We start from the raw sequence: 22,213 nt of genomic DNA on the forward strand, positions 1-22,213 counted from the left end.
TTTAATCCTCTCCCTCTCCCTGTGGGTGTGTCTCTCTCTCTCTGTCCCTCACCCCAATTCTTTCTCCCTCACCCCATCTCTCTCTGTCTCTCTCTCGCCCGATCTTTGTATCTCTCTCTCTCTCTCTCTCTCTCTCTCTCTCTCTCTCAGAAGAGGACCATAGAATCATAGTGTGCTATAACAAAGTAGGAGGCGATTCGACCCATTGAATCTGTGCTATCTCTTATGAAGAGCAGTCCAGTTGGTCGCACTCTCCAGCTCTTCCCCCATCACTTCATTTTTTTTTCTGTAATTGACTGTCCATATCTTGTCTTGGAAATGTAGCAAAGAGCACATTCCATAGCGATGTCTGGGAAGTGTTTATTTGTACAATTGAATTGACCATTTAATATTTTTAACTTACTTAACCCTTGTGTTCATACAAAGCTCAAGGTGCAAATTCAACAGTGTCACATCGTGTCTTATGTACATTCTCACAGGATGGCAGGTATAACTGTAGTCATAGTATTCAGCTGAAAATTGATCATTTACATTGTTATTTCAGTCCATATTTACAGTACACACGGTATCTTACTGTTGTAATAAGTTCATATAGTATCTATTCGTCCCACCGGGGCAAAATGTCACTGGATCAACATTCTCACTAAACACTGAAGCATTCCAGAAAGCAAGGCTCACAAATTCAACACAGGTTTCCTTTTCTGAGTCTCGCTGGTCTGTTCTGATTCTCTGAGGGATTACTGATGATTATCCTCCACATGAGCAGTCGTCCTAATCCCGTTTGCCTGTCAGTTTCCAGAGTTCGCCAGAGATGGCGATAACACGGGACTAAAATGTCGCGAGTCGAAGAGACTTAGTCGTTGGCAGGAAAAAAGACAGAGGCGCAAGGGGAGAGCCAACTGTGCAACAGCCCCGACAAACAAATTTCTCTGCAGCACCTGTGGAAGAGCCTATCACTCTCGAATTGGCCTTTCTAGCCACTCCAGGCGCTGCTTCACAAACCACTGACCACCTCCAGGCGCGTATCCATTGTCTCTCGAGATAAGGAGGCCAAAGAAGTTCACATAGTATCTATTCGTCCCACTGGGGCAAAATGTCACTGGATCAACATTCTCACTAAACACTGAAGCATTCCAGAAAACGAGGCTCACAAATTCAACGCAAATTTCCTTTTCTTAGTCTCGCTGGTCTGTTCTGATTCTCTGAGCGACTACTGATGCTTATCCTCCACATGAGCAGTCGTCCTCATCCCGTTTGCCTGTCTCGTTCCCAAACTTACATTGAGGCAGGTGATGCAGGCGCGTCTCAGTGACTGAGGCAGGTGAGTCTTGAGCCTGAGACGGGCACCCAGGTTAATCCGACACTCCAGGCAAAAGGTGGTAGTAGTTTGGAATGTGTCTTCCGAACACGCGCATTGATGCAGAATTAAATGTTCTTTTTAAATCTAAGGTTGATCTCACCAAATGCCTTTTGAAAATTGAAATATTCTTCTGTCACCCTGTGTCCCTGAGCGATGGCATGATGCTTTGAATGCCAAGGGGAGGTGGTTGGATTCTCTCTTGTTGCAGATGGTCATTGACTGGCACTTGTGTGACGTGAATGTTACTTGCCACTGGTCGGCCCAAGCCTGAATGTTTTCCAGGTCTTGGTGCATGCGGCTCTGGATTTGTTCGTTATCTGAGGCAAAACAATTGTGGATGCTGGAAATCTAGAATCCATCGAGCTGAATCACTAACTCTGTTTCTCTGTCCACAGCTGCTGCCTGACCTGCTCAGTTTATCGGCTGGGACATCAGCTGAACATGGTTGGGCTGAGGACACTACCCTGATAAACTCCTGCAGTGAAGGCCTGGCACTGAGATGATTGAATTCCAACAACCACAACCATCTTCCTTAGTGCTCAGTATGATTCCAACCAGTGTAGAGCTTGCCCCCTGATTCCCAACGACTTCAATTTTACTCAGGCTCCTCGATGCCACACTCAGTCAAACAGTGCCTTGATGTTAACGTCAGTCTGTCTTCCCAGGAGCAAACAGGAGTGAATCGTTCCCTTTGACCCATTCTGTACTGAACATGCTCTGCTTCTTCACAGCGTGATATAGGACTGTACACGGCCGACTAATGTAGCCCATCAAACACTCCGAGAGCAGTTTCAGCACAGCTTAGGAACAGAGTACAGTTCCTTCAACATTCTATCTCCATCTCTCCCTCCTGCTATCTCTGGCACGAGGAGAGAGACATATTCGAGATAAGTATGGAGACAAAAGCAACAGGAGAGGGAGAAATATAGATGAAGTTGGGGCCAAGGTGGACACTTTTGACGATCTACAAGGAATAGCCTCAATTTAAACATCCAGAAAGCTATTCCACTGTGGGAGCCAGCACACCATCATGATATTGGTTGTGGAAATTTCATGCTGGCTTATTGGTTAATTTGTAAACCTGTGATTGACAGATTCTTGCTAACCAACGGTGTCTGCGTGGGTTTCCTCCAGGTGCTCCGATTTCCTCCCACATGCCAAAGACTTGCTGGTTATTTGGTCGTTATAAATTGCCCCTAGTATAGGTAGGTGGTAGGGAAATATAGGGGCAGGTGGGGATGAGATGGGAATATGGAATTAGTGTAGGATTGGTATAAATGGGTGGTTGATGGTCGGCACAGACTCGGTGGGCCGAAGGGCCTGTTTCAGTGCTGTATCACTAAACTAAGCTTCCTCTCTCACTGTTTATCCCATTCAATATTCAAACCGCTCCTCATTGACTGCAATGTCCTCGCCGTCCCCACTTTTGTGCAGACAGTTGCGATGTGTTCATTAAGAACCACGGGTAGGAAACAGGAGGAGAGACAATTTAAAATAAAGGATAGAATTCTAAAGGAGGTGCAGGAACAGACAGATATGGGGGATATTTGTACACACATCACTGATAGTGACATGTCAGTTTGAGTTTGTGCTTTGAAGGCAGAATGTGTCCTGGGCTTTATAAATACAGACAGAGAGTCCAAAAACAAGGAGGCTCTGTCAGACCTGTGTAAAACACTGGTTTGGCCTCAACGGGAGTATTGTATACAATTCTGTGCACCACACTTGAGGAAGGATGTGGAGGCATTTGAGAGGGTGCAGAAAAGAATCACAAGCCTGGTTCCAGGTATGAGGGACTTCAGTTACTTGGATAGATTGGAGAAGCTGGGGTTGTTCTCTGTGTCTCTCTCTGTCCTCCTCTCTCTATCTCTCCCTCCTGCTATCTCTGACACTAAGAGGGAGACAGAGGGAGAGAGGGTTAGATATGCAGGCAGAGAGAGGGCAGAAGATAGGGACAAGGTTGGAGAGAGAGAGATTATTGGGGTGGACGGAAAGGAAGAATGTGAAATATATTAATTTGATTTTATCCTTCACTGCTGTGTGCACACATATATTCGAGATAGGTATGGAGAGAAAAAACATCAGGAGAGGGAGAAATGTAGAAGAAGTTGGGGCCCAGGTGGACACTTTTGAGCATCCAGAAGGAATCGCCTCCATTTTCAACATCCAGAAAACTATTCCACTGTGGATGCCATCACACCATCATGATATTTGTTGTGCAAATTTCATGCTGGCTTATTGGTTAACTTTTAAACCTGTGATTGATAGATTCTTGTTAACCAAAGGTATGAAGAGATAAGGGGCAAAGGCAGGATACATGGTGTAAGTTAGATCACAGATCAGCCATGATCTCATTGAATTCTGGAACAGGGTCGTGTTGTTAAAATGCATCCTGCTCTTCCAATATCCCCGGGTAAGTATCCTTCTTTCTCTCTCAGTCACCCTTTCAGTCTATGTCTCTCTATTTCTCTCTTTCTGTCTCTCTCTGCGTCCATTCCGGACAGTGTGAAGTGAGATTCACTCCGTATTCACCCCATGATGTTCGGAGTGTGTGATGGGGCAGCATAGAGGGAAATTTACTTTGTGCCGAATCCAACATTGTGCTTGGCTTGGAAACGTTTAATGGGACAGTGTAGCTGGAGCTTTACTGTCTATCCATGGAATATAGAAGGCTCTGGGCTGATCTGATGAATGTATTCAAGATAATAAGGGAAACTGAAAAAGTGGAGAGAGAGTAACTATTCCCACTGGCTGCGGAGTCAGGAACTTGGGGGCACAGTCTAAAAATCTAAACGTAGTCCAAAAAAAATTCAGGAGTGATATGAAGAAACACTTCAACACACCAGGTGTGGTATCAGTTTGGAACTCTCTTCCACAAACGGCAATTGATGCTGAGACACTTGTTAATTTTTCAATCTGAGTTTGATAGAGTTTTGTTCACCAAAGGTATTAAGGGGCAAAGATAGGTACATGGAGTTAGATCACACATCAGCCATGAGCTCATTGAACGGCAGAACAGTGTTGAGGGGCCAAATGGCTTCCTCCTCTTCCTCTATCCAACGACAAATATCCTGCTATCACTCTCTATGTCTCGTCTGTATCTCCCTCCTTGCCTCTCTTTCTGTCTGTCTGTCTGTCTCTCTCCCCACTCAGAGCATCTGTGGAAATCCACACACATTAGTCAGCCATTTTAAGCTGGTTCTCGGTGGTCATTTTATGTTACCACAACACTGGGACATTTATTTCAGAGACCGATTCCTCTCTAATGTAAGGTCAGAGCTTAAAACGTGACCGAGACACAGACATGGAGACACTGAGACACAAAGTGCTAGAAAGGAGTGAATCAACCCCTGGTACCCAATAATTTTCCCTCCACTGTAATTAGGCTGGATGGCCTGTAATTACTCAGTCGATATACTTTCTTCATTGTTAATCAACAGGACAACATGCGCACTCCTCCAGTCCTCTGGCAGCACGACTGTAACCAGAGAGGATTGTAAAATGATGGTCAGAGCCTTTGCTAGTTCCTCCCTTGCACCTCTGAATAGTCTCAGCCTGGTTAATTATCAGCTTTGAAAGATGCTAAACCCCTTAATATTTCCTCTCCCACTATTTATCCCATTCAATATTGCAATCCCCTCCTCATTGACTACAAAGTCTGCTTCGTATCCTCTTTTGTGAAGACAAGTCGCTATGTATTCAATACGAACCATGCCCAGATCTTCCGCCTTCACAGGTAGGAAAAAGGAGTGGAGACGATCTAAGGTAAAGGATAAAATTCTAAAGGAGGTGCAGGAACTGAGAGATCTGAGGAGTATTTGTACACACATCACTGACGGTGACAGGGGAGGTTGGGAAAGTGGTTAAAAGGCATAAGGTGTCCTGGGCTTTATAAATACAGACATAGAGTACAAAAGCAAGGGCGCAATGACAGACCTGTGTAAAACACTGGTTTGGCCTCAACTGGAGTACTGTATACAATTCTGGGCACCGCACTTGAGGAAGGATGTGGCGGCATTAGAGAGGGTGCAGAAAAGAATCACAAGCCTTGTTCCAGGGATGAGGGACTTCAGTTCCGTGGATAGATTGGAGAGGCTGGTGTTGTTCTCTGTGTTTCTCTTTGTTTTTCTCCCTCTATCTCTCCCTCCTGCTATCTCTGACACTAAGAGGGAGACAGAGGGAGAGAGGGTTCGATATGCAGGCAGAGAGAGAGAGGGCTGTAGAGAGGGACAAAGTTGTCGGGATGGAGATTGTTGAGGTGGATGAAAAGTATAATGTAAGAAATTTTAATTTGACGTAATGCTTCACTGCTGTGTGCACAAATGTATGCGAAGTAGGTTTGGAGAGAAAAAACATCGCGAGAGGGAGAAATTCAGATGAAGTTGGGGCCCGGGCGGCCACGTTTGATGATCCAGAAGGAATAGCCTCCATTTTCAACATCCAGAAAGCTATTCCACTGTGGGAGCCAACACAAACTCGTGATATTGGTTATGCAAATTTCATGCTGGCTTATTGGTTAATTCTTAAATCTGTGATTGAGAGATCCTTGTTAACCAAAGGGGTTAGGAGATAAGGGGCAAAGGCAAGATACATGGTGTAAGTTAGATCACAGATCAGCCATGATCGCATTGAATGCCGGAACAGAGTCGTGGGGTTAAATTGCATCCTCCTCTTCCAATATCGCCTGTTAAATATTCTACTTTCTCTCTCAGTCACCCTGTCAGTCGATGTCTCTCTGTTTCTCTCTTTCTGTCTCTCTCTCTGTCCAATCCGGACAGTGCAGAGTGACATTCACTCTGCATCCACCCCATGATGTTCCTGCCCTTGGAGTGTGTGATGGGACAGCATAGAGGGAAATTTACTCTGTGTCAAACGCAACATTGTGCTTAGATTGGGAATGTTTAATGGGACAGTGTAGCTGGACCTTTACTGTCTATTCGTGGAATTTAGAAGGTTATCGATGATTCGATGAATGATTTAAAGATAACAAGGGAAACTGATAAGGTGGACAGATCGTAACTATTCCCACTGGCTGCGGAGTCAGGAACTTGGGGGTCTCGTCTAAATATCTAAACGTACTCTAAATACCATTCAGGAGTGAAATGAAGAAACACTTCAGCACACCAGGTTTGGTATGAGTTTGGAACTCTCTTCCACAAACGGCAATTGATGCTGAGACACTTGTTAATTTTTAAGTCTGAGTTTGAAAGATTTTTTTGAACCAAAGGTATTAAAGGGCAACGATAGGTACATGGAGTTAGATCACGCATCAGCCATGAGGTGATTGAATGACAGAGGAGGGTTGAGGGGCAAATTGACCTCCTCCTCTTCCTCTCTCCAACAGCAATTATTCTGCTATCACTCTCTGTGTCGCGTCTGTGTCTGCCTCTTTGTCTATCTTTCTGTCTGTCTGTCTCTCTCACCTTCCTCTCTCAAACATATGTGGAAATCCACCAACGTTAGTCAGCCATTTTAGGTTCGTTCTCGGTATCCGTTATATGTTACCACAACACTGGGACATTTATTTCAGGGACTGTCTCCTCACCAATGTAAGGGTCGTGCTTAAATGTGGCAGAGACACAGACATGGAGACACTGAGACACACAGTATGAGAAAGGAATCAATCATTCCCTTATGCCCAATAATTTTCCCTCCACTGTGATTGGGCTGGGTGGCCTGTAATTACTCAGTCTATTACTTTCTCCCTTGTTAAACAACAGTACAACATTCGCAGTCCTCCAGTCCTCTGTAAGCACGACTGTAACCAGAGAGGATTGGAAAATGATGGTCAGGGCCTCTGCTATTTCCTCCCTTGTACCTCTTAACAGTCTGAGCCTGGTCAGTTATCAGGTTTCAAAGATGCTAAATCCCTTAATATTGCCACTCTCACTTTTCAGCCCATTCAATATTTCAAACCCCTCCTCATTGATTACAATGTCTGCTTCGTCCCCTCTGTTGTGAAGACATTCGCAATGTATTCATTAAGACCCATGCCCGCATCATCCGCCTCCACGGGTCGGAAAAGGAGAAGAGATGGTGGGACAGTGGTATTCCCCAGGTATTTGGATTAGGACCACTGATCTTTTTGATATATATTAATGACTTGGACTTGGGTTTACAGGGCATAACTTCAACATTGCCAAAGTGAAGAACCTCACATCTCTCCACATGATATTCCAGCTGCCACTTCCTTGCCCACTCACTTAACCTGTCAATCTCGCTTTGCAGTCTCTTTGTGCCCACCCCACAGCTTACTGTTCCACCTAAGTTTATATCATCAGCCCATATAAACCTAACATAGGCAGTGTTTGAGAGAGGCACTTCTGTCCTGACATGTATTGAGATACAACTGCTTGATATTTTGTGGAGGATATTTCTGGATATTCATCAGAGTTGTTAAGATGAAAGATCTTTAATAAGAGATTTGAGAGTGTCCTTCTGTGTCCTCTCCCACCCTCATATCCAGCCTTGGAAACACAAACACAGAGAAACAACCCCACACACAGACACAAAGACAGTCACATAAACACAGGCAGACTAACATGTCCAGATAAACACACACACACATGGAAATCCACAGCCAGGCACATCCATTCCCACTGACCGAGAGAGAAGGAGAGAGAGAGAGAGAGAGAGAGAGAGAGAGAGAGAGAGAGAGAGAGAGAGAGAGAGAGAGAGAGAGAGAGAGAGAGAGAGAGAGAGAGAGAGAGAGAGAGAGAGAGAGAGAGAGAGAGAGAGAGAGAGAGAGAGAGAGAGAGAGAGAGAGAGAGAGAGAGAGAGAGAGAGAGAAACCCACACAGAGACACAAATATTCACATTGACCAATTTAGACAGATAAACACAAACACTTCCCTCTGTGTAAATCATGTTTATACAAACATCAAAATCTCTCTGTTCTCCTTCTATTTTTCACTCTCGGGGTTTAAATTTATTGTCAATCTGATTTCACAGGGACCAGGAGAATTTTGCTTTACTTTTCTTGTCTTTGGGTCAGTGGGTCAATCCCAGTGTCCGTGCAGTCTGTGACCCCTGACCCAGCACTGTGACCCAGAGAGGGGTGGGGGGAGGTGGCAACAGGGAGAGAGTCAGTCCCAAATTCTGAAAGGGACCCTACACCATCAGAACTGCTGCTCAGGTTTAAACCTTCGAGTAGGTCAGCAGGTGTTTGAACAAGGATGGAAACAAAGTGACATTGAATCTTCCAGTATTTATTTATTCAGTGATGTTCATAAACAGCAAATTATCTGTCAAGGCCAAATTCACACAAGTAATATTATGAATTCGGATGAATAATTTAAAGGATAAACTATTGTTAATTAATTCCATTTCATTTGCTAAAAATTATCATTAAGACCTAGTTTAGTTCAGGATGTAATAATAAATCCCTTAGGAAGACAGGAGGAGGTTGTTTGGCTCCTCGAGCCCATCCTACCTCTTTGAGACATTTTCTTCCTCACCCACTCCCTTACGGTGTCTCCCTCTCCCTCTCTCTCTATCTCTCTCTCTCTCTCTGTACCTCAGCCAGACTCTCTCCTCCTCCTTACCCGTCTCTCTCCCTCCCTCACCCTGTCTTTATCTATCTCTCTCCCACCCCATTTCTCTCTCTCTTCCTCACCCCATCTCTGTTTCTTTAATTCTCTCTCTCCCTCACCCCATCTCCCTCACTCTCTCTTGCAGAAGAGCGCCACAGAATCATAGAGTACTATAACACATTCGGAGGCGATAGGGTCAGTAATCGTTAACGAGAAACTATTGTTAATTAATTCCATTTTATTTTCCCAAAATTATCATCACGACCTTGTTTATTTTAGCGTGTAATATTTATAAAGCCCTCGGGACTACAGGAGGAGGCCGATCGGCCCCTCGAGCTTGTTACATCCCTTTGGGATGTTTTAATCCTCTCCCTCTCCCTGAGTGTCTCTCTCTCTCTCTTTCGCTCAGCCCAACCCTTTCTCCCTCATCCCATCGCGCTCTCTCTCCTTCGCCTGATCTCTGTATCTCTCCCTCTCTCTCTCCCCTGAACCCATCTCTTTCTCTTTTTATCTCTCTCTTTCTCCCTCTCCTGAACCCATCTCTTTCGCTCTATCTCTCTCTCTCTCTCTGAAGAGGGCCATAGAATCATAGTGTACGATAACAAAGTAGGAGGCGATTCGATCCATTGAATCTGTGTTATCTCTTTTGAAGAGCAGTCCAGTTAGTCACCCTCTCCCGCTCTTCCCCCATCACTTCATTTTTTTCTGTCATGCGCTGTCCATATCTTGTCTTGGGAATGCAGCAAATAGCACATTCCATAGCGATGTCTGTGAAGTGTTTATGTGCACAAGTGAATTGACCTTTTAAATTTTTTTTTTAGAGATACAGCACTGAAACAGGCCCTTCGGCCCACCGAGTCTGTGCCGACAATCAACCACACATTTTTTCTACTAATCCTACACTAATCCCATATTCCTACCACATACCCACCAGTCCCTATATTTCCCTACCACCTACCTTTACGAGGCACAATTTATAATGGCCAATTAACCTATCAACCTGCAAGTCTTTGGCATGTGGGAGGAAACCGGAACACCCAGAGGAAACCCACGCAGACACAGGGAGAACTTGCAAACTCCACACAGGCAGTACCCAGAATTGAACGCGGGTCGCTGGAGCTGTGAGGCTGCAGTGCTAACCAGTGCGCCACTGTGCCGCCCATAAAAGATCTGTACCTTGATATGCATTACTCCACCGCTGATTAATGAAAGCCAACACACCATACGCCTTCTTAACAACCCTAACAACTTGGGTGGCAACTTTGAGCGATCTATGGACATGGACCCCAAGATCCCTCTGTTCCTCCACACTACCAAGAATCCTGTCTTTAAGCCTGTATTCCGCATTCAAATTCGACCTTCCAAAATTAATCACTTCACATTTTTCCAGGTTGATCTCCATCTGCCACTTCTCAGCCCAGCTCTGCATCCTGTCAATTTCCCGTTGCAACCTACAGCAGCCTTCCACACTATCCACAAATCCAGTAACCTTCGAGCCATCGGCAAACTTGCTAACCCAGCCTTTCACTTCCTCATCCAAGTCATTTATAAAAATCACAAAGAGCAGAGGTCCCAGAACAGTTTCTTGTGGAACACCACTGGTCACCGAGCTCCATGCTGAATACTTTCCATCCACTACCACCCTCTGATTTCTATGGGCCAGCCAATTTTGTATCCAGACAGCCAACATTCCCTGTATCTCATGCCTCCTTACTTTCTGAATGAGCCTACCATGAGGAACCTTCTCAAACGCCTTGCTAAAATCCATATACACCCCATCCACTGCTCTTCCTTCATCAGCGTGCGTTGTCACATCTTCAAAGAATTCAATAAGGCTTGTGAGGCATGACCTGCCCCTCACAAAGCCATGCTGACTATCTCTAATCAAGCCATGCTTTTCCAAATAATTATAAATCCTGTCTCTCAGAATCCTCTCCAATAATTTGCCCACTACCGACGTAAGACTGACTGGTCGATAATTCCCAGGGTTATCCCTATTCCCTTTCTTGAACAAGGGAACAACATTTGCCACCCTCCAATCATCCGGTACTACTCCAATGGACAGTGAGGACGCAAAGATCATCGCCAAAGGCGCAGCAATCTCTTCCCTCACTTCCCGTAATATCCTTGGGTGTATCCCGTCTGGCTCCGGGGACTTATCTGTCCTCATATAATTCACAATTTCCAGCACAACCTCCCTCTTAACCTCAACATGTTCGAGCATATCAGTCTGTTCCACGCTGTCCTCACAAACGACCAGGTCCCTCTCAATAGTGAATACTGAAGCAAAGTATTCATTTAGGACCTCACCTACCTCCTCCGACTCCAGGCACAAGTTCCCTCCACTATCCCTGATCGGCCCTACCCTCACTCTGGCCATCCTCTTGTTCCTCACATAAGTGTAGAACGCCTTGGGATTTTCCTTAATCCTGTCCGCCAAGTCCTTTTCATGTCCCCTTCCAGCTCTCCTAAGTCCATTCTTCAGTTCCTTCCTGGCTACATTGTAACCCTCTGGAGCCCTGACTGATCCTTGCTTCCTCAACCTTAAGTAAGCTTCTTTCTTCCCCTTGACTAGCTGTTCCACATCTCTTGTCATCCAAGATTCCTTCACCCTACCATCCCTTCCCTGCCTCATCGGGACAAACCAGTCCAGCAGTCGCAACATGTGCTCCCTTAACAACCTCCACATCTCTGTCGTGCATTTCCCTGAGAACATCTGTTCCCAATTTATGCTCCCCATTTCCTGCCTAATAGCATTGTAATTCCCCTCCCGCAATTAAATATGTTCCCATCCCGTCTGCTCCTGTCCTCTCCATGACTATAGTAAAGGTCAGGGAGTTGTGATCACTATCACCAAAATGCTCTCCCACCGACAGATCTGCGACCTGGCCTTGTTCGTTGCCAAACACCAAGTCAACATAGTCTCCCCTCGAGCCGGCCTATCTACATATTGGGTCAGGAAACCTTCCTGGACACACCTGACAAAATCTGCTCCATCCAAACAATTTGCACTAAGGAGGTTCCAATGAATATTCGGGAAGTTGAAGTCACCCATCACAACAACCCTGTTACTTCTGCATTTTTCCAAAATCTGCCTCCCAATCTGTTCCACCATGTCTCTGTTGCTATTGGGGGGGGTCTACAGAAAACACCCAACAAAGTGACTGCTCCTTTCCTGTTTCTGACTTCCACCCATAATGACTCAGTAGAGAAACCCTCCTCGACGACCTCCCTTTCTGCAGCTGTGGTACTAACCCTGATTAACAATGCCACTTCCCCACCTCTTTTACCTCCCTCCCTATTCCTTTTGAAACATCTAAACCCATGAACATCCACCATCCATTCCGGCCCCTGTGATATCCACGTCTCCGTAATGGCCACAACATCGTAGCTCCAAGTACTCATCCATGCTCTAAGTTCACCACTCTTATTCCTGACACTTCTTGCGTTAAAATAGACACACTTCAACCCATCATACTGGCTGCAACTTTGTCGTGTCAACTGTCTAACCTTCCTCACAGACTCTCTACACTCGGTATCTGCCTGTTCAACAGCTACCCCATCCACTGATCCGTGGCTCCGGTTCCCATCCCCCTGCCAAACTAGTTTAAACCCTCACGAAGAGCTCGAGCAAACCTCCCGCCCAGGATATTGGTGCCCCTCCAGTTCAGATGCAACCCGTCCTTCTTGTGCAGGTCCCACCTTCCCCAGAAGGTATCCCAATGGTCCACGTATCTGAATCCCTTCCTCCTACACCAGTTCTGTAGCCATGTGTTCAGCTGCACTCGCTCCCTGTTTCTCGCCTCACTAGCACGTGGCACCGATAACAATCCTGAGATTACTACTCTGCTCGTCCTGCCTTTCAGCTTCCAACCTAGCTCCCGATATTCGCTTTTCAAGTCCTCATCACTTTTCCTGGCTATGTCATTGGTACCGATATGTACCACGACCTCTGGCTGCTCCCCCTCCCCCTTAAGAATCCTGTGGACTCGATCCGAGACATCCCTGACCCTGGCACCCGGTCAGCAACATACCAACTGTGAGTCTCGTTCGCGACAGCAGAATCTCCTGTCTGTTCCTCTAAACATTGAATCTCCTATCACTGTCGCTCTCCTATTCTCCCCCCCTTCCCTTCTGAGCCACTGAGCCAGGCTCAGTGCCAGAGACCTGGCCACTGTGTCTTTCCTCTTGTAGGTCGTCCCCCCCCCCCAACCGTATCCAAAATGGTATACGTTCATCATGGTTATGCAGTAAAATTTCAGATTCCATTCAGCTTTTCGTTTTAACAAGTAATTAAAAATGACACCTTGTTACATCAGAACGTAAGAACTAGGGGTAGGCAATTCAGCCCCTCGAGCCTGCTATGCGATCATTGCTAATCCCATCTCGGCCTCAATTCCATTTTCCTGTCCATTCTCCATAACCTTTCAACCCATTACTAATTAAAAAACTGTCTGTCTCCTCCTTAGTCACTGCATCCACCGTACTCTGGGGTAGTGAATTACACCGACTCACGACCCTTTGAGAGAAGTCATTTCTCCTCATCTCTGTTTTAACTCTGCTGTCCCTTATCCTAAAGTTATGACCTCTCGGTCTAAATTGCCTCACCAGAGGAAACATCCTATCTACATCTACTTTGGCAATCCCCTTAATCATTTTATATACCTCATTTAGACTTCCTCTCATTCTAATAATCTCGAGAGTGAAAAGGCCTAAAGTGTCCAAAATGTCTTCCTAAGATCGGCCCCTGATCCCTGGAATCAATCGAGTGAACCTCCTCTGCTTCCAATGCAACTGCATCCCTCCTCAGGTAAGGGGACCAATACTGTCGACAATACTTCAGGTGCGGTCTCACGACTGCCTTGTACAGTTGTGGCAACACTCCGCCACTTTATACTCTATTCCTTCAGCCAGAAAAGCCAAAATTCAATTTGCAATATTACACAAGATCTACCTTAATCATCAGCCAGGTCTGTCTTTCCACTTATTGGCAAGGCATCATTATGGATGCGATTCATTGCTTGTTGCACGGAAGGGATGAACTAATAACCAAAATATCTTCAGCTGAATGTCATCAAAATGACCCTCCTGCACCTGAACCAAAATGGTGCATCATCCAACAATAGCGGCCTGACTCCAAATATCATTTCTCTTTTTATTATTTTCCATAGTTTGAACTGGGCACGACCATTACTGCCTCTGTACTGAGCTCAGCACTTCTTATTGCAAATAAGTTTAGTAATCAGGATAATCGGATGTTTCATAATGCTCTTGAACTGCTCTCGGAATTTGCTCTGCGTCACCCCATAAATAAAAGTATTTGTGCAGGAACTTAAATTCTGCAGCATAAACCCGACGCGAGCAAAAGTATTTAATGAGTGATTGTAGTCCAGGAGAGTTGTCCCTGCAATGTTATAACATAAGAATTCTGTAACATAGGTCAACCATAGAAGTATGAAACAGCCAGAAATTGTGAAGAGTAAAATAACCGACTTCCTTCTGCTTTCCATCTCTGGGTCGATGTGATTCTCTCCCTTGGTCTGTCCCCTTAATCCCTCACGGACACAATTGGCAACTAAAATGTGCCTGACAGTCAGAGCGTTGAGTAGCAAGATCAATGCAAATGGGAGCATTGGAGTTAAAATCGTATCAAACCAGTCAAAGGCCACCCATCCGGGTTCAGTAAAATAGCTTGGTTTTAGATCACAAAACCACGGTACATTGTCGATGATCTCCTGTGGTTTATATATAAAGTACCAAACAATGCTTTTCAAACTCAGAAGAATGCACGTTGTTGCTATAACCACAGATGCTGTGTTCTTCGTGCAATATTTTCTTTTCTGCTTTTGGCAACAAATAGCAACAAAGCGATCAAAGGAGAAAGTGAAGGTTAACCAGACCGAGCTGTCTCTGGATGCACGAGTCAGGACAGCAATGATACTGCACACAGGAGTGATGGACAGTAATGATCCTGGGTAAAATTCATAACTAATCCGAAACAATACGACCTCAGTGATAATGACCAATAGATCCGTCACAACCATGGCCAACAGGTAGAGAGTGATACATTTGGATAGACCGCACTTTCCTCGGGATAGGATCACGATGGCAATCAAATTAACTGCAAGAGAGCAAGAGGAAGTGCGTCAGAAATTACTGATCAATTTCGAAGTGCATTCGTCGCACGAAGATTCCTGGGAAATTCTTACTTTGGGTTGTCTTGCTTATTAAAAAACACTTACTTACATATTATCACTGACTGCACACTTTCAAAATGTAATTGTTATAGAAACATAGAAACATAAAAAATAGGAGCCGGAGTAGGCCCTTCAGCCCTTTGAGCCTGCTCCGCCATTCATTATGATCATGGCTGATCATCCAACTCAGTAACCTGTTCCCACTGGCCCCCCATATACTTTGATCCCTTTCTCCGCAAGAGTTATATTTAACTTCTTCTTGAAAACATACGATGAATTGGCCTCGACTTCGTTCTGTGCTAGCGAATTCTACAGTCTCACCACTCTCGAGGTGAAGAAATGTCTCCTTATCTCAGTCTTGAAAGGTTTATCCCGTGTTCTTAGACTATGACCCCTCGTTCTGGTCTCCCCCACCATCGGGAACATCCTTCCTGCGTGGACCTCTTATGTGCTGTAACCATTCTATACTTATATGATTCTTTAACTATCCTCCACACTGTTGCATGTCATTTGCAAATTATATTTTGTGCTTGATAGCAGGAAATCGAAAATCATTAACCGGTAACTAAGACAACAGTGGTGCTAGTACAGAATCCTGTAGAACACCACGGTATACCTCCTTTCATCCTGGAAAACAATCATTCACCACAATTCTGTTTTCTCTGTCTTAGCTGATTTTCTGGTCATGCTGCGACCTCCTTATTTTTATTCCAGGCTTATATTTTGCCAAACGGTCTTGTTTTGCAGTGCTTTATCGAACATACTTTGGAGGAACATGTACAAATCACCAGCTGCACTGTTTCCTTCCGCCCACGCTCGAGCACGTTAGTCAAACAGAATTTGCCATTACTCAATCTGCACAGGTTTTCCTTATGCAGTGCACACGTCGCCCAAGTGAATGTTACATTTCCCCTTGATTCTTGTTTCTAAAAGCTTCCCCACCACCCAATCTCTGCAGTTGTCAAGTTTGTAACTTTTCTGTATTTTTGAGCAAGGTTGAAACATTTGCATTCCTCTCGCAACACCCCTGCATCCATGAGGGATTGTGAGATTGTGGCCATCATTTCCGCAATGTCTACCCTTATTTCCCGCAGCAACCTAGAATTCATCCAACCCTGATTGGTTGGCGTATGCACTTTAACTACTGGCAGCCCATGTATTGCCTTCTCTTGAACCAATTTTGTGTCATCCAATATTGAGACAGCTTCCCTACTTACCATATCCTTGGCAAAGTCACATTCCTGATGACATACTGATGCAAATCAGTTAGTACCTCAGCTATGTCTTCTGCTTTTACCAGTAGATTGTCCCGAATAAATACCACCACTTCTCTGACAAACCTGCCACTGTGAATATGCCACGAGAATATCTTTAGATTCCCTGTAAGGTTAACCACAAATCTGTTCTCGAACTATCGCTTGGCCTTTTTTATTGTTCCTATCACAGTTACTTTGCGCTTTCTATATTCAGCGTAATTCTCCCTTGCATTATCGAAAGTGGCATAACATATAGCTAACCATATCTGTATATAACTGTTACATAACGTCCACCCCTTTATACTCCAGCACCTTTTATATAACGACCATCATTCCAATGTTTTGCTTTTGCCACAAAATAGGCGAAACGTGTCTTTACCTTTTCCTGGATAGTCCATATACAGAGCCCTGAAGCCTGAAAAGTGGGAAATGATGAGGCATCTGTTAAAAGCTTCTTTATTCTTATTCCGCAGCTCATTACAGAGAGTGAGTATGAGATTACTGTCACAGAGGGATGATCACAAAGGGCGACAACTCATCAGGAGGAAATATCACCCCTTAACTTTATCTGATTCGCTTGAGCGAAGGCAGCAGTTCAATGCCAATGAGCTTTTGTCTGTTGCACCATTTGTTGTGTTATTAAGCTTGGTGATAATATGTCAACAGGTTGCTGCTTCATTTGAAATTGCATCTCATGCTGACCAATGAACTCATCTTGTGCTCGGCAGCACACCTGTAAGACACTGCTTTTTCAGTTTTCACCTTGCCATCTCAGATTTTCATCCGGATACATGTGAGATAATGCATTTTGGAAGGTCTAATGCAGGTGGGAGGTATACAGTAAATGGCAGAACCCTTAGGAGTATTGACAGGCAGAGAGATCTGGGCGTCCAGGTCCACAGGTCATTGAAAGTGGCAACGCAGGCGGATAAGGTAGTCAAGAAGGCATACGGCATGCTTGCCTTCATCGGTCCGGGCATAGAGTATAAAAATTGGCAAGTCATGCTACAGCTGTACAGAACTTTAGTTAGGCCACACTTCGAATATTGTGTGCAATTCTGGTCGCCGCAATACCAGAAGGACGTGGAGGCTATAGAGAGGGTACAGAGAGGTTTACTAGGATGTTGCCTGGTCTGGAGGGCATTAGCTATGAGGAGAGGTTGGATAAACTCGGATTGCTTTCACTGGAACGACAGAGGTGGAGGGATGACATGATAGAGGCTAACGAAGTGATTAGCGGCATGGACAGAGTGGCTAGTCAGAAGCTTTTTCCCAGGGTGGAAGAGTCAGTTACTCGGGGACATAGGTTTAAGGTGAGAGGGGCAACGTTTAGAGGGGATGTGCGAGGTACGTTCTTTACACAGAGGGTGGTGAGTCCCTGGAACTTGCTGCTGGGGGAGGTGGTGGAAGCAGGTACGATAAGGACGTTTAAGAGGCAACTTGACAAATACATGAATCGGATGAGAATAGCGGGATACGATTCCCAGAAGTGCAGAAGGTTTTAGCTTAGGCAGGCATCAAGATCGGCGCAGGCTTGGAGGGCCGAATTGCCTGTTCCTGTGCTGCACTGTTCTTTGTTTGTTCTTTGTTTTGCCTTCCTTTCTCTCACAATCTTTTGTATTCAGAAGTCGTCTGAGCATCTCTGAACGGATTGGCCCAAAGATTGGAACACACCGGGTCTGTCCTTGCAGGTTATTATTTCAATAATTTTCTTTTTTAGTTTCTGAAGTTGTGTTGAAGATGAATACTTTGATCCTGCTTATACAACCGTTGTTGCATAAGCTGTAATATGTGCAGATGACGTTATCATTAAGAACCGTTTAGGGAACTTGTTAGAAGTATTAAGGTCTTCCTTATTTAGCCTACAGTGCCAAAATGCACCAGTCTTTTCCACACCTGTCCAACTTCCTGATCCCATCAACACTATTCATTGTACCAGCTAATTTACTTCAGTCACCATACTTGGATATGCATCCCTCTATTCCTTTATCAAAACAAAATTATCAATTGTTGTGAAAAATTGGGGCTCCAGTACAACTTGCAGGGGCACATCACAGCATACCTACTTTTTTCCATCCTCTAATCCAATTCGCTATGCACTCCAGGAAATGCAAGGCGCTGAAAAATGTACATATTGGACAGAACTGCAGGAGATAAATCTGTAGTAAGTAATGGACAGGATCAGTCACAGACAACTGAGTGACTTTATTCTGCAACATGAATGCACCACCTTTCGAACTGTCAAAACTAAAATCCAGAATCGGCACTAACTGGCCTATCTCCTTCCTCTGGTGCAGTTCTGCTGCTCTGTTCACATATTCCAGGTATTGTTTTGAATTATTACTGAATGGCCATATGTGTCAGTCTCATTCCTCCATCACATTTCTGCATTTGTATCTGACTGCCCTTCATTGATTCTGTGTCTTGGTGTAGGTTTCACAAATTTTCTTATTTTTTCTGTGATTTTTTTTCCCTGTCATATTAATATTTGTTTCTGTCAATGTCTCTATATAGTGCTGTTTTGTCTCTATTTTATATGTCACCATTTACTTTGCTCATTCTGTGTCTCAATACTGCTTAATGCCTTCTCTCTGGCGTTGGCTTACTTGCCTCTTTTATCAATTTGTCTTAATTTAGCTAGTGCTTCTCATTTTTATTGTTTACATCTGTATTTTTGTCTGAACACCCGTCTATCACCCATGCTGTGTCATGTGTTTGCCTCTGACAATCTGTGTGTCAGTGAGCATATCTTTCTCTTTTCTCCCTTTATGTTGTCCATTTATTTATTTATTATCCTGTTTCTCCTGCCTGTTTGTCCCTTATTCGATTTCTCTCTTTCTCCATATATTCCTATCTTTATGTCTTTGTATCTTTATCGGTCCTGATTTTACATTCTGTTTATCTCTATTTCTGTCTCCATGTTTCGCCATCTCTCTCTCCCTCTCCCTTTCCTTTTTTCTGGTGGTCGCATCTTCCTGTTCGAGTCCTTTTCTCTCCTGCTTCTCTTTTTTCTCATTTTTCTCCATTCATGTTTCGGCAATGATCACTGAAGGCAGCAGCACAGTGCGATGAGGTGGTTAGGAACGCATATGGGATGCTTGTCTTTATTAGCTGAGGCATAGAATATAAGAGCAGGGAGGTGATGATGGAGCTGTATGCAACGCTAGCTAGGCTATAGCTGGAGTACTGTGTACAGTTCTGGGCACAACACTACAGGAAGGATGTGATTGCACTGGAGAGGGTGCAAAGGAGATTCAACTGGATGCTGCCTTGGGCTGGAGCATTTCAGCTATTAAGAGAGATTGAAAAGGCTAGCATTGTTACCTGAGAACAGAAGAGGATGGAGGAAGGGATTGAGATTTTCAAAATTATGAGGGGCATTGATACGTTCGATAAGAAGAGACGTTTTCCCTCAGCAGAGGAGTCAATAACCAGAGGACACAGCTTTAAGGTAAGGAGAAGGAGGTCTATAGGGGATTTGACGAGAAGAAAGTCACCCAGAGGGTGCTTGGAATCTGGAATACACTGCCTGAAGTGGTGGTAGAGGAAGGAACCCTCACAACATTTAAGAAGTATTTAGATGAGCACTTGAAACGCCATAGCATACAAAGCTACGGGTCAAGTGCTGGAAAATGGGATTAGAATAGTTAGGTGCTTGATGGCCGGCACATACACGATGGGCCAAAGGGCCTGTTTCTGCGCTGTATAACTCTATGACTCCATGTATGTCTTTCCCTTTGCCTGTTCTGACAGGACATTTATCCCGTTGTGTCTGTCTCTCATTTTCCACCCACAATTTTTCCATTCCTCTTCCTGATTTTAGTTCGTCTTCTCCACGACTTCCTTTATATAAGAAGTTGATCAAACTGAGACAATCATTTTAATTCAAACATTATCTCTGAAATAAATAAAGAATGATCAACAATATTTCGAAACATTAAAACACTCTCTTTAATAAAGGAAATACGAGAGGCAAAGGAACAATATGCAAATAGACTGGGAGCCAACAGAAACGGGAACGCATCAGCCTCCCATCGGCACATAAATGGTAAACGTGTATTTTGGGAACAAAGCGAAGAAATACTCATGGACGCAGAGAGCACAGTGATGTATTAAATTAGTTCCATGAACGTTCTACACAGAGAACTGAGATCATCCAAAAGTCACAATAAAAGAGGAGGTAGTTGAGCCACTGGATGGGCTAAAAATTGATAAAGAGTATGTAGTAGAAAAGGCTTAAAATTTCTAAGTCAGAAGGGCCGAATGGGATACATCAGAGGATAATGAGGGAAGTAAGTGTAGAAACTGCTTAGACATTGACCCGAAGTTTCCAATCCACCTCCGATGTTGGGTTGGCGCCATAGAACTGGGGAGCTGCAAATGTTACACCCTTGTTCAAAAAAGCGTGTAAGAATGTCCGAAATAACTACAGACAAGTCCATTTAATCTCAGTGATAGGACCATTTTTAGAAATTATACTCCGAAACAAAATTAACAGTTACTTGGATAAGAGCAGATTGATTAAGCAAACCCGGCAGAAATTTCGAAAAGGCAAATCGTGTTTAAATAACTTGATTGCGTTATTTAGGTGGGGTTACAGAGAGTGTTCATGAGGGTAATGTGGATGATGTAGTGTACATGGAATTCCAAAGGGAATTTGATAAAGTGCCACATAATAGGCTTGCCCTGAACCTGAAGCCTATGGAATATCAGGGGAATTGGCAACCATCAATACGAAGTTAAGTAAAAACAAAATAATGTGGATGCTGGTAAGCTGAGATAAAAACAGCAAGTAATGGAAATTAGAATTAGAATTAGAACATTACAGCGCAGTACAGGCCCTTCGGCCCTCGATGTTGCGCCGACCTGTGAAACCATCTGACCGACGCTATTCCATTGTCATCCATATGTCTATCCAATGACCACTTAAATGCCCTTAAATTTGGCGAGTCCACTACTGTTGCAGGCAGGGCGTTCCACGACCCAATACTCTCTGAGTAAAGAAACTACCCCTGACATCTGTCCTATATCTATCACCCCTCAACTTGAAGCTATGTCCCCTCGTGATTGCCATCACCATCCGAGGAAAAAGACTCTCACTATCCACCCTAGCCAACCCTCTGATTATCTTATATGTCTCTATTAAGTCACCTCTCTTCCTCCTTCTTTCCAACGAAAACAACCTCAAGCCCCTCAGCCTTTCCTCGTAAGACCTTCCCTCCATACCAGGCAACATCCTAGTAGATCTGCTCTGCACCCTTTCCATAGCTTCCACATCCTTCCTATAATGCAGTGACCAGAACTGCACTCACTACTCCAGTTGCGGTCTCACCAGAGTTTTGTACAGCTGCAGCATGACCTCGTGGCTCCGAAACTCGATCACCCGACTAATAAAAGCTAACACACCATATGCCTTCTTAACAGCCCTATTAACCTGGGAAGCAACCTTCAGGGATTTCTGCACCTGGACACCAAGATCTCTCTGTTCATCTACACTACCAAGAATCTTCCCATTAGCCCAGTACTCTGCATTCCTGTTACTCCTTCCAAAGTGAATCACCTCGCACTTTTCCGCATTAAACTCCATTTGCCATCTCTCAGCCCAGCTCTGCAGCCTATCTATGACCCTCTGTACCCTACAACATCCTTCGGCACTATCCACAACTCCCCCGACCTTAGTGTCATCCGCAAATTTACTAACCCACCCTTCTACACCCTCTTACAGGTCATTTATAAAAATGACAAACAGCAGTGGCCCCAAATCACATCCTTGCGGTACACCACTAGTAACTAAACTCCAGGATGAACATTTGCCATCAACCACCACCCTCTGTCTTCGTTCAGCTAGCCAATGTCTTATCCAAAGCT

At 44.5% G+C, this 22,213-nt stretch overlaps 1 protein-coding gene across 1 annotated transcript; it reads right to left on the reverse strand.

The window, feature by feature from the left end:
- Positions 1-14,102: 14,102 nt before the first annotated feature.
- Positions 14,103-14,936, reverse strand: LOC137381121 (probable G-protein coupled receptor 139). Its single transcript, XM_068053510.1, has one exon. It carries the CDS (start codon positions 14,934-14,936, stop codon positions 14,103-14,105), a length of 834 nt encoding a protein of 277 aa, XP_067909611.1.
- Positions 14,937-22,213: the final 7,277 nt, after the last annotated feature.

This window comes from Heterodontus francisci, chromosome 21 (assembly GCF_036365525.1).
Source record: "Heterodontus francisci isolate sHetFra1 chromosome 21, sHetFra1.hap1, whole genome shotgun sequence".
Classification (NCBI taxonomy): Eukaryota; Metazoa; Chordata; class Chondrichthyes; order Heterodontiformes; family Heterodontidae; genus Heterodontus; species Heterodontus francisci.

Coding starts and splice junctions, on each gene's coding strand:
- LOC137381121 (XM_068053510.1), bottom strand. CDS start 14,936: ATGGTTGTGACGGATCTATTGGTCATTATCACTGAGGTCGTATTGTTT.